General features: G+C 48.4%; 1 protein-coding gene across 2 annotated transcripts in view; it reads left to right on the top strand.

Moving 5' to 3' along the window:
• Positions 1 to 13,084, top strand: part of ARHGEF16 (Rho guanine nucleotide exchange factor 16) — a 42,075-nt gene that overhangs the window by 22,930 nt on the left and 6,061 nt on the right. For both annotated transcript variants that reach the window (XM_044996205.1, XM_044996204.1), the window contains exons 7-13: positions 61 to 213; positions 990 to 1,119; positions 2,079 to 2,153; positions 4,290 to 4,382; positions 5,161 to 5,318; positions 10,098 to 10,307; positions 11,507 to 11,580. In XM_044996205.1, the coding sequence (XP_044852140.1) occupies positions 61 to 213; positions 990 to 1,119; positions 2,079 to 2,153; positions 4,290 to 4,382; positions 5,161 to 5,318; positions 10,098 to 10,307; positions 11,507 to 11,580 (893 nt within the window). The remainder of the gene's footprint in view (positions 1 to 60; positions 214 to 989; positions 1,120 to 2,078; positions 2,154 to 4,289; positions 4,383 to 5,160; positions 5,319 to 10,097; positions 10,308 to 11,506; positions 11,581 to 13,084) is intronic.

The raw sequence follows: 13,084 nt of genomic DNA, 5'->3' as shown, positions 1-13,084 counted from the left end.
CACACTTAGTCTGCTTCCTGTGACCCCAGTGATCACCTTGTGTGTGTTTGTTCTTGGCAGTTTTTTTGAGGACTTGGAGAAGCGGCACCAGGAAAATATACTGATCCCCGACATCAGCGACATCCTGGAGAATCACGTGTCGAACCGCTTCAACCCTTATGTCGTCTACTGCTCCAACGAAGTCTACCAGCAAAGGACGCTACAGAAGCTGCTGTGAGTGTTGCTGCAAGGCAGGGTCTGTAACTAGCCAGTAGTAATCCATCCAGGCAGCCCTGGCTGAGCGATGCATGGCGACTTACTTGGGTTTTTGCACACCCGCCAGCGAGTCTCAGAAGCTAATTCTCCTGTAGCTCCGATGTCTCCTTTGTCAAGGGAGCCGTCTCTCTCCCAGCCTGCAGTGTGCTCGCTGTTCGATGCTAGCTGCGGGGACGATGCTCTGCTAGTTGGGACAGCGACTGTGGGACCTACCCTTCAGTTAGCAATAGCATGACTGTTTGGGATTGTTTTGTGTGGGCAGAGGCGGTGTAATGACGGGGACGGGAGGAAGTCTGAGAATGTCCTCGCCACTCACAAATTATTGACATCCTGAGGGAAGTGCTGTCGGAGTGGATCTGTTCCCTCCCTGACGTGGAGAGGCTCCGACCCCAGCCTGGAAGCGAGGACCTCTCACTGGGATGTCTGTTTTCCAAACAGTCATGCTTTCTCCGGCTCGTGCCAAGGTCACGTCATCCGTTGCGATGTCAGTATTGATGTCATCACCCGTGGGGAGGACTGGGTGTCTCTGGTGCCTGGCCTTAAGCTCCGAGGGGATTAATTCAGGCATTCTCTGAACCAAGCATGTGTCCCGGTTGCTAACTTTTCCCTGGGTGCTGTAACCAACTGTTAGAAACCCTGGAGAGCCCACGTCATGCCTGGGCCGGTAGCTTCTCTAGCGCATGAAAGGTCTGGAAAGCCCAAGCCTAATGGAGGATCCTTGTGTCCCATTTTAGAAACATGAATGCTACGTTTAAAGAGGCCTTGAAACAAATCGAGAGGAAGCCAGAGTGTGGTGGCCTGCCCATGTGCTCCTTCCTCATCCTCCCCATGCAAAGAGTAACACGCCTCCCCCTGCTTATGGACGTAAGTAAGAGCCAGCAAGTGGAATCCCCGGCACCTGTCAAAGGGACCGAGTGCGTTTGAACCCAGCGTGCCCTGCCCTGAATCTAGCACTGCAGAGTACTTGAGACCTGCCTCCTGGCGGTCTTTGGCTGGCGTTATATCTGTGCAAGGGAAGTTCGGTTTGGAAACTGACCTGAATCTTTGTCCAGAGCTCGAACTCCAGCCCAGAATGCTGATTGGCCCTACTTCCCTCAATGCACTGTCTGCTATGGAAGGACCCTGTGTGGGTTTTGATGTCTCTCATCCCTATAGCTCTGCCCTGGTTCCTGCATTACTTTTTTCACAGTCTAATGCTGCTGCCTGTCCCCGAGGGAAGAGGTGCAAAAGCCTTGGGCAGGAAATGGTCTGCAAAACCTGAGACTCTGTTTAATGCCCAAAAAAGCACGGGGTGTGTGGCATCTAGGTCATGCAGTGGGGAAAGCCAGGAGCTCCCCTGGTTGGGCTAGCAGTGACATGCACCAGGAAGTGCAAGTTCTGGAGAGAGCAGTCTTTTTGGAAGATTCACCCCATCTGTGCAATCCCTGAATCCAGCAACCCTCAAACGGGGTGGGTTGGGGAGGTGGGGAAGAGCCAGTTTTACTTTGCTCAAAACAGCTAGTTTCTGCCAAGGGACGAGAACATGTTAATATCCTTGTTTTCTCTATGGCCCCCATGTAGCATCTACAAGAAACACCAGTAGCAGCCAAGTGGAGAAGATGCCTCCAAGTAGCAAAATAGTTGCTTCTCCTGGTTTTGTTCATAATTCCCTCAGTGCTGCATGCATCCTGCCCTCCCTCATTTGCATGTGCTAGTTGGGAGCTCCCATCTGGGAGAGGACCCCGCGTGTGCCACATCCTAGAACCTGTGGGGGGGATAGAGCAAAGCACTTTAAACTGACCTTTGTTTTGGAAGGATCCTCTAATGTTCTCTTCAACTTCCAGACGGTTTGTCAGAAAACCAACGTGTACAGCACAGCCTATGAAGCTGCCACCCAAGCCCTGAAAGCCATCAGCAAGGTGAGGCATCCCCTGCTTTGGAAGGAAGGAAGAAGCTGTATGTATTGTCCAATAGTAAACTGCAGGTGCTTTGCCTCGCTGCAAGATGACCCACAGTGCTTACGTGATAGACAGGAGACCTGATTCTTGGGGCTGCGAGGGCTTCGCAAGTCAGCCACACGAGTTACAGTTGTCTTTACCCTTTTGTTGCTCTACACATCTAGAGGCATCTGATCCCTTCTGGCAGTACGTCAACGCTATAAATCAAAGAATTAGCCACCCGCCCCAACACAGGATTGTGATCGTTCCTGGCAGTAGTATTACAGTAACCTCTTCCGCCCACTGAGAGCCTGCTGTGCTCTGGCCTTTCTGAGCCAGTGATTGTGGGGGGCCCACACGTGTGCATGATTTAAACGCACTGAAGGGTAGCTGCCAGCGGAAGAGGTGCCCCTAGCACTATCGTCTGAAGTTACATACTGTCGAGAGGGCATGCTCTCCGCTGTAATTAACAACTCGTATCACGTTCCCTGTGGTCTGTAAAGCAGTCGCCCTCAGAGAGCTGCTGAAACGGGACCTTCCGCACGCTGCGTCCCGGGATGGCTTTGAAGGGAGATGGACGCAGCGGTGAAGTGCTCCGAGACGAGAAGGGGGCAAAGCAGGCTGCCTTGCTCCTGAACAGCCGACGGTCTCTGATGAAGAAGGATCTGGTGGCTGTGGAGGGACTTACGAGGATGCTCTAAGAGAGCCTAACGGCAGCGGGGCCAAGGAGAGGAGGGGATAGTGAGTGGAGAGGGAGAGCGCATGCAGTGGAGAGTTTGACTAGTGTTGCTGAATCATATGGGCTCTAGGCTTGGGAGCAGAGGAGTGATCAGTCAAGCACCTGTAGCTGCCAGCTGTCCAGGACCAAGATGAGAGGCCAGCTGATCAGCGGGGATCCTAGTTTTCTGTGAAATGACCAAAATTCTCCAATAACAAAAATAAAAATCGGTTGTGTTCCCACAGTTAAATTGAAACACTGAACTTTAGTTTCTCTAGCCACAATATCTGTAGGTATCAGTTGAGCACAATGGTTTATTGATCTATTTATAATTTTAAGCAAATTCTAAGCCTACCAGTGCCGCTAGTCATTATAATAGAATGATCCAGTCCCGGTGCAGCGTTTCTTTACAGTTGTCGATGGCCCTGCTGTTTCAGCCTCTGGTTTTTGTTTTTCATTCGGTTTAAGTTTAGCACTTTCCATGTGTTCTACATTTGTCTGCCTTTGAATGTAATCTACAGCCTGGCTGCATGCAGTACAGAACGGCACGTTACCATCAATGTGAAATTTGTCCTTGCCAAACTCAGTGACAGTAATTTTTAAAGTTTTTGGCATCTTTTCATAACTTTAATTACTCACGTCTGGAGGCTGAAATGAAATTGGAGGTGCATTTAAACACGAACCCCTATACACCATTGAGGAACCTCTCTAGGTCGGAAGCAGTTTATTGGAGTATGTTTAGCTATGTACATTTAAAGCGCATTCAGAAATCAACCACAGGAGGGGGCGATTACGTGCATTGAATAAGTGACGCTGGTCCTCTCAGTGAAATTTAGTTAATATACATTTTTATTTTTTCACAAAATGCAAAAACTAAAAATTCTCTTTAAAAATTGCAAAATCTGCATTTTTCCATGTCAAATGGACTTCTAGGATCCCTGTTGATCAGGCATGTTTGGGCCATGAAGGAGGGAGCAGGAAGGGTGGCCACTGCCTGTAGTCACTCTTAAATCAGTTGAGTCCTAGGCAGTGTTGCCAGGAGCTGCGTCGTGAGGGCAGGGGGAGGGAACTCCATTTATTTTGCTTTCCAGACAAAGAGGAAGAAAAGTCTGGAAAATCTTGGCGAGAGTAGGCAAAAATGGCCCAGCACTGCAAGCCTGTCATGGCTCCAGTGGAAAAGAAGGTGCTTTAAAAAGGAGCAAATGAATTCCTCCTCCAAATCTTTTAAATCTCTGGTGCATATCTCCAACCCTCCCGCCTCACTTCATGCTTCAGTTTAGTGGCAGTGAAGAACTCCAGGATGCCCACGAAGTCTGAGGCTTCCCAGCAACAATTGCATCCGCTGTGTAGAAAGAATTATCCCGATGCTCAGCTCGTGTTCTCTGTCTTTCTGCTTCTAGCTGGTTAAGAAATGCAATGAGGGAGCCCACACGATGGAGAGGACCGAGCAGATGTACACGCTTCAGAAACAGCTGGAGTTCGGAAAGATCAAGGTGAGGAGTCCTCTGACTTGAAATGCGCCCTGGACTTCTCTTCTTATGCTTGGCAGTGATGGCAGTTTTTTCAGTACTTGCCAGATTGGCAAAGGTATTTAGGCACCTAGCGAGATTTACTAAAATACCTGAGTGAGTTAGGCACCTAACTCGTATTAAAAATCCATCTGTCTCTTAAGAGTTATAGTGTTGCTTTCATTTAAAACAAGAACTTTGTTTACTCAAATCAACCAGTCTCCCTCAAAAGCTGTTTATCCAGCTGTCTTTTTTTTACCACCATTTAAAATTGACGATGCAACTGTTATCATCCAATACTGGATTTCTGTGTTGTTTGCCAAGAGCAGTGTCAACCCGGTGGCACTCCCTACACGCTACCAGTCAGGAGATCAGAACAGAAGGGTGGGACTAATTACTTTAAGAACTGCTATGCATTAAAAGAATTTCTTTTGAGGCCAATCCTCCTGATGAGAGGAGCAAGAGAAATGAAGAGTTACTGTTGTCACTCTACATGGTCTCTTGTTCTACCAGGAACCTTCAGTACTAGCTAAAGGCCAGATTTTCAGAATTGCTCAGTGCCCAAGTTAAGTCCAGATTTTCCAAAGAGCCCAGCTCTCTGCACCTCCCATTGCTCCAAATCGTGGCGCTCAACGTCTGGCCTTAGAATGGCTGTGTAGTTCTCCATTGACAATACAATAGGGGACCTTTGGTGATCACTTCACTCTTCTTTTACTGTTGCTATTAGGTCCCCAAATCAACTAAATTTCTTGTTCTGTTGCAGCCTTTCCCACTGATTTCGGCTTCCCGCTGGCTGCTGAAAAGAGGGGAGCTCTCCCTGTCCCATTCAGAAGACGCTAGTATCTTCCGCAAAGGCTTTGGCCGGACTAACTGCTACCTTTTTCTGTTTAATGACGTCCTGATCGTAACCAAGAAGAAAAGGTAAGAGAGGATATTTATGGTCTGTTTCTTGTTGTTGAATTTGTAGGAAGAGACTTTTTCAGATGGTTTGACATTGACCTTTGCAATTGTCTCACCTGAAGAAGTCCGTAGCACTGAGGGTGCATTACCTAGAGGTAAGTTACTGTCTAATGAATGTCTGTGTATTTACAAAGCTAGAACCCTAGTGGACTACGTGGTTGAGAAGAATGGCAGTGAGATGTGGAGCATTCGCACCCGTCACCAGTTTGAATGCATTCCATAGTGAGTGCCGTTGGTCGTCTGACTGTGGTTTGATGCCTGTGAAGTTAAGCAAGTTGGTGCCCTTGCTCCAGCTCCTACACAATGGGTGTCCTTATTTCTGAAAAACAAAACACAACAAACCCCTCCCAGTTGGCACTCCCTAGGTGCTATTGTTAATCTCAGCAGAGAAGCCAGGGACTGAACGGGTCACTTCCCCCTCGTGCTGAGATGTTTCCTCCGGGGTTGGAGCCAGGGCTGACTCTAGGTTTTTTGCCACCCCAAGCAAATAAATTGTGGCTGCCCTCCACCTCAGCCCTGGGCTCTCACCCCCTCCCACCAGTGCCCTCCCCCCCACACCCCCTGCCGCCCCAGCGCTGGGCTCCCCCCACCAGTGCTGACTCCTCCTGCTGCCCCCTCGCCTCCAGCCGGTCCGGCACTGGCCGGGTCGGGATAAACAGTGGGGCTCCTGGGCCGCGCCTCAGCCCAGGGTCCCTCCAGCCAGGGCTCCCACCTCCAGGACCGGCCAGGACCTGGGAGGGCAGAGCCAGGGGACTGCCCTGGCAGGGGGCTGAGGAGCCGGGGCAAGGTAGCCCCAGAGGGAGCGGAGCCCTGGAGAGCGGGAGGGGGCCCTGCACTAGCCCCGGCTGTGGCAGTGGGAGGCAGCCGCCCTGCTGCATCTGCAGGCGGCTCTGTGTGCCCCCCCGGGGTGGCCCCCAGCCCCAGTGTCCCCCACTCAGAGCCTGCCTGGCCCAGCCACAAGCTGCGGGGGCGCCCTGGGGGAGCAGCGCCCGCGCACGACGCCCTGCTGCCGCCAGGGTCGGCTCTAGGCTTTGGCCGCCGGAAGCGCCAAAAAAAAAAACCCGGAATGCCGCCCCTGCAAATGTGCCGCCCCAATCACGTGCTTGGTTTGCTGGTGCCTAGAGCTGGCCCTGGTTGGGGACCATTGCAAATAGAGCTGGGCAGATTTTTTTTTGTTGGGCAAGTCTAAATGTTTCATTTCAGCCAGCTCCAAATACTTTAATGTTTCACTTTAAAACAGCCGTGTGTTTTGAAATTCAGCTAATTTAAAAAACACAAGTGGAAAAGCACCTGAAGACGAAGACCCAAAACACAAAACTGGGAAGGGAGGAAATCATTTCAGGTTAAACAAAATGTTTAGTTTGACCCGAGACAAAGCAAATAAACAAAAAAATCATTTTGGGTCCAATGCAACTGAACATTTTTTTCTGGATTCTTCAGTTCAGCCCCTGAACCAAAAACAAGTGATTCTCTCAGCAGGTTACTGGTTGGGGGTGAGGTGGGTAGAAACTTGTTCCTGTCCCACTGGGTAAGAAGTGGCTCTACCCTCCAGTGCTGTCATACGAGCTTTTCTGATCAGTGTTAGAGGCAAAAAAGGGCAGGAAACGCATACGTTCAGTAAAGAAGTCATTCCTGTCCTTTTTATTAGTGTGTTAACCAAAGAGGAGGAGGAGGCACCATAGCCTTTGTCCAAGACACTCCTTAGCCTGCAGCTCTCCCCTTAAACATTCTGTTAAAACTTTTGATCTTTGACCAAATCCTTTGCTTACAAGTCATCAAAGAGGAGCAATTTAGGTACACAAATTAACCCCCTAGTGATGGACCTTTTGCTGGAACTTATTGCTTCCAGCTATTTGGGAGCACTGACAATGGGCAGTGAAACCAGCCTGATGGAGCTGGCATCCACTGCTTTTTCTCAGGAGCCAGGCTGAGGGGGGGCTGTGTTGATCTTACTTTAAAAAACAAAACAAAAAAACCCTTCTCCCCCAAGATTTGAGCAGAGCATACAATGTCAAGATGAGGAGGAAGACAACAGCCAGCCTCTGGAATTTGAAGTAGAAACATTTAAATAAAAAATAATGGAGCTATTCTGTCTCCTAGAACTGGAAGGGACCTTGCAAGGTCGAGTCCAGCCCCCTGCCTTCACTAGCAGGACCCAGTACTGATTTTGCCCCAGATCCCTAAGTGGTCCCCTCAAGGATTGAACTCATAACCCTGGGTTTAGCAGGCCAATGCTCAAACCACACAGCTATCTCTCCCTGACCACTGAACCACAGCCCTGCAAAGCTAGTATGAAAACTTACCCACCTGGGCACAACATTGACCTGGTCTCATGTGGTATTTATAATAGCACAGCACCTAGAAGCCCTGGTCATGGATCAGGACCCCATTCTGCTAGGTGCTTTACAGGCCCCAAGAACAAGATAGTCCTTTCCCCAAAGGCATTACAGTGTAAAGGGGGGGGGATTTAATATTTGGTTTGCCTGGCCAAAAATGGCACTTCCAAGAGAGCTCTTTGCTAGGCTGCGTGTTTCTCTAGCTATCTACGTAACCTCACAAAGCTCAATTCACCAAGCATAAGCACCTTTCCTCGGGTTGGTTCAGGTGCCATTTGTGCCAGGTTAGCACCACATAAAGAGGAATATTAGCCCTGCAACATTGCTTCTTAAACAGTTTTCTATAATTTGACTGCTTGGTTTCCTCTCACTCCCCCAGTTGGCACAGAGATCTGATTAAATTCTCTGCCTTCTGGATCATAGAATATCAGGGTTGGAAGGGACCTCAGGAGGTATCTAGTCCAACCCCCTGCTCAAAGCAGAGCCAATCCCCAGATAGATTTTTGCCCCAGATCCCTAAATGGCCCCCTGAAGGATTGAACTCACAACTTTGGCTTTAGCAAGCCAATGCTCAGTCCACTGAACTATCCCTGGATGTTTCTGTTGCTCCTGTTTCCTGGCCTTTAAAGTGTTTTCGGGTCCCTTTTGGGACTTGTCTGTTTCCATTTTTGGCATCCTGTTGCTGCTGTCTGCTGTGGAAAGGTGAGGGTTGGATTTATATGGAAATAACACACCACCGTCTGCCGCTAGAGGAGTTAAAGTGAACTGCTGCTCCTGAGTAATTACTAACGTGCACACGCTGAGGAGATGAAATGCGAACACTCTCTCGGTGGGGATCTCTCTGCAATTCCGCCCATCTCCATGGCTCTTTCAGCTCATTATGGGCCATATGCACTCGAATGCTACATCAGTTCCCATGGTGGCTTGAGAAATTCACCATCCCAGAAAAAGAGGTCATGATTAAATGTTCAGTTGGCAACTGAACTCTGGGTTGCCAGTAGCTAAAATCAAACCACTGTCTCAAGCACTCTGCTATTGGCTCTAGGACATGGTGGACTGTGATGGTCCGTGTTACAGTAGCGTGTCAAGGGCCTGATCCAGACTGGCGCTGTACAGACGCCTAGTAATGGACAGCCCCTGCACCAAAGAGATTACAGCCTAAACAAGGCAGAGAGAGACATGAGTTGGCCCAGGTCATCCAGCAGGTTAGTGCCCTGTGCCCTGGCTCATGCTGCCTCTCAACAGGTATGGCTAGTTCTCTGGGAACATCTGCTCAGTGTGCAGCACCAGACAGAAAAAACCAAAACAATGTTAGGAAGCTTTCGGAAAGGGGGAGAGAGATCAAATATGTCCTATTGCCTCTGTATAAATGCATTGTACACCCACCCCTTGAATACTGCATGCAGTTCTCGACACCCTGTCTCAAAACAGATGTATTAGAATGGGAAAAGGTACAGAAAAGGGCAACAAAAGTGACTGGGTATGGAACAGCTTCCATGTGAGGAGAGAGTAAAAAAATGGGGACTGTTCAGCTTGGAAAAGAGATGACTAAGGGGGGATAAGATAGAGGTCTGTGATATCATGACTGGTGCCGAGAAAGTGGATAAGGAGGTGTTACTTACGCCTTCACATAACACAAGAACCAGGGAGCACCCAATGAAATGAACAGGCAGCAGGTTTAAAACAAAAGGAAGTTTTTCTTCACACAACGCGCAGTCAACCTGTGGAACTCATTGCCAGGGGATGTTGTGCAAGGCCAAAAATATAACAGGGTTCAAAAAATAATTAGCTTCATGGAGGACAGTTCCATCAATGGCTATTAGCCAAGATGGTCAGGAATGCAACACCTGCCAGACACTGGAAATGGATGACAGGGTTGGATCATTCACTGATTTCCCTGTTCTGTTCATTCTCTCTGAAGTATCTGGCCCTGGCCACTGTTGGAAGACAGGATACTGGGCTAGATGGACCTTTGGTCTGACCCAGTGTGGCCATTCTTATGTTTTGAGGTCCAACCCCAGCCAGTAGCAAAGGTTGGATAGGGGACTGGTATCAGTGCAGCTTTGCTGGCATAATGGCATCTGCCCTTGAGGCTTCTGCCAGCACAGCTACGTTGGTCACATATCACACATCATCAGCCCCTGCTGTGCCAGCAGAAGTCTGTAGGGGAGCCCAACGGCTGCACAAACCACTTGGCCTTGATGGGAGGTGAGTTAATGAGCTAAGAAAAGGTCTGATGGAACAAGTAAGCTTTGTGTGTGTCCTGGTGTTTGCTGGGCCCTGGTAAACCTCCGGGGAAGCTGCTTTCAAGACCGCATTCCCGTCCCTGGTGAGCGCGGCTCTGGAAGCGAGCAGCATGCCCAGCACCGGGAGCTTCTAACCCCACTGACTTTGTTGTCTCCAGTGAGGAGAGCTACACGGTTACAGACTATGCCAAGCTGGATCAGATAATGGTGGAGAAAATTGAAAGCCCTGACGCTCCCTCGTCTCCCCCCGGGAAGCCAGGGTCAAGTGGTGGAGCCCGGAGCCCGGGTAGCGGCCACGCGTTTCGAGTGATCATGAAGAGGAACAGCGAAGGGAAGGAGGAGACGGTTGTGCTGTCAGCGGACTCTCTGTGAGTGTCGCTCTGTGGGCTTCTTCCTAAAAATACAGGGGGCTGTGAATTTTTTTTTCCTGCATATTGTGTGGGTGGGGTTTTTTTGTTTGTTTGTTTTTCTTTAAATAAATGCGCTTTCTCTCTCTCTCTCTCTCTCAATTTTTTCTAGCTGGGGCGAGGAACATGGTTAAAAATGTGTCACAGGTTATGATGTGTTACACCAGTGCCTTATTTTTATAGCACGTAAATAAATACATTAGAAAGGCCACCAAAACCTCTCCTCCCCCGTAGCACAGAAATCAGTCGTGCCTTAACTCTTCCCTATTTGTCTTCTGCAAATTGCTGAGCTCTGCAGAGAACGCAGGCGCTGACTCATTTCCCAAGATCTCCAGCATTGCTCCCCCCCCCCGCCCCTTTGGAATCTCTAGACCATCAGCTGCGGCCTCCTTTCTGCTTTCTCTTTTATCCTTATCCACCTACCTTTCCCTTTACCCTCTGGCCATTTACTGCTGTTAAATTCTGTTCTGTCTTATAGCGGCTTGTCTTTCTCTTTCACTTCCTGCTGTTCTTAGGTCAAAATGGGACATAGAGTCTTCCTCTGGGAAGCCCCATTAGCTTGACCAGATCAGCCTTCATCCGTTCTACTCGATCCTGTTTCACAAGAAGTGACAGTTCTTTTGGGGATCCCCAAACTTTTGCCTCTGATCCTGGGTATATAGTTCAGCCATCTCCACCATTTTAGTGTCTCACCTGATTTTTTTTTTCATTAATGTATGAAAGTCCTATAGATATAGGGTAACCAGATGTCCCGATTTTATAGGGACAGTCCTGATAGTTGAGGCTTTTTCTTATATAGAAGCCTATTACTCCCACCCCCATCCCAATGTTTCACACTTGCTGTCTGGTCACTGTATATAGATACTCAGGAAACTTTTATACTGCTTCTGCTTCAAAGCTGCATCTCTCCGTTCCCTCTGGTTTTCAGCCTGCAGAGAAGAAAGTCCAGACCCACTTCATAGAGATTAGATTATTTATTTAAAGTTGTGTCTTTCAGATGTTTGACTCTTTTGGGAGAGGGTTGCTGGAATTTACCATATGCAGGAGACCAGTATTTCTATCTTATCTACAGCCTGGCAGAACCCTTTGGTTATAATGTAAGGTATTTCCATGTGTGTTACCTGCACATAACAAGGTCTTAAACTCTTTCCTCTTGACAGGAGTGACCGGGCTCGCTGGATCACTGCTCTGATGCACAGAGAAAACAAAACCGATGACATGGCTAGAAAAGGAGGTAAAGCTTTATTGATAGTCATTAAGGTTTATTTTTAACATGTCTGTAGCTTGCACACTGATGTCTGTTAATTATTGTACGACTCTATGCAGTTAAGGACTGTAAAGATCTCTTTCCAAAGGTCAAAGTCTCTGGTTGGCAAGTTTGTGGCTCCAGGGGATTCCCTTGTGCTGTGGACGTGCATGTATTAAATATGAAAGGATCTAATTAATTCTCCTGTTAGGAGACCCATTCTAATCTGTCGCCTGTTCTCCTGCTACCAGCATTTGCCTCCCATGAAGATATCAGACCTTTTACTCCGTAGCCGCAGTTAACTCTAAATCTGTCCCTTTACGATTCTGTCATTGGCTTGTGAGCTTCTTATAAAGGTGTGGCTGGATGCTAAATAAGGGAGAGGAAATTGGAGGAGGAATGCTCTTCCGAACAGAATAAGAGAAAAAGAGACTTTTGCTCCCTCTGCTGGCTCTGCCTCAACAGCTACTAACTCACATGGTCCTGTGACTCCAAAATCAGTTCACATCTGGGAATACACCAGGAAGTGAACAAAAATGTTGTTAATTCCAAGCTCTGCAAAAATGGAGGAAGGGGGGATATCTGCCAAATGAAAAGCTCAAAACTGATCAAATAGAAATAAAGCTTCTTTCTCCAACTTCTGTTTAGCCCCATGGGCTTTGTAAGGTGACCAGATGTCCCGATTTTATAGGGACAGTCCTGATTTTTGGAGCTTTTTCTTACCTAGGCACTTACTATCCCCCACCCCCTGTCCCGATTTATCACACTTGCTGTCTGGTCACCCACCGGCTGTGTGCACTGTCTGTGGAGCTTGTAATCCAGATGGTGGCAATTAATGTATTTGATTGTTATGAATCTAGCATTGCCAGCCCCAGGGATTGAAAAGTTATGTCAGGGCCCCAAGCAAATCATGAGACTGTTGTAAAGATCATGGGATTTAAAAAAAAATAAAATGCTGGGGGCGGGGGGGTTTCGCCACTTCCTGGTTTCCGAGTTTTTAGTGTTAACTCAGATCCTGTTTTCAGGCTTTTCTCCACAACCACAAGGGCTAATAACTTTTTTTAAAATGAAAACTGAGACTCTCTGCTAATCACATGACTCCAGGAGCTGGGGCTTTCAGATCCCCCTTCCCATCTCCCACCCCCCAGGTATTGCGACACGTGATAAAATTGTGAGAGCTGGCAGCATTGCGAATCACCTTCCCATAGACCCATAGCTCTGAACAGCCTGGGTAACAAACTCTCCACCAGGTGAAATCGAAGAGGAGTCGTGTCCAAAGCTTTGTCAGTAAGAGCAAAGGGTGGGACTAGAGCCACTGGAAATGGGTACATTTTTGTTCAGCTGATTTGGTTTGTGCCACCTCCTGCCCGCTCTGTTGCTTTGCTTTGAGATTTGTGATCAAATGACCCTAAAACCCAAATTTGCCACGTTTTGCCTGGTTTGGGGTCAAAACCATCAAGTTCCACAGGGCTCATCCCCAGTGTTCTGCCTA

This window comes from Mauremys mutica, chromosome 21 (assembly GCF_020497125.1).
Source record: "Mauremys mutica isolate MM-2020 ecotype Southern chromosome 21, ASM2049712v1, whole genome shotgun sequence".
In the NCBI taxonomy this organism is placed as follows: Eukaryota; Metazoa; Chordata; order Testudines; family Geoemydidae; genus Mauremys; species Mauremys mutica.
The sequence above is the reverse complement of the archived record's forward strand: the minus strand, read 5'-3'. Positions and strand labels throughout refer to the sequence as shown.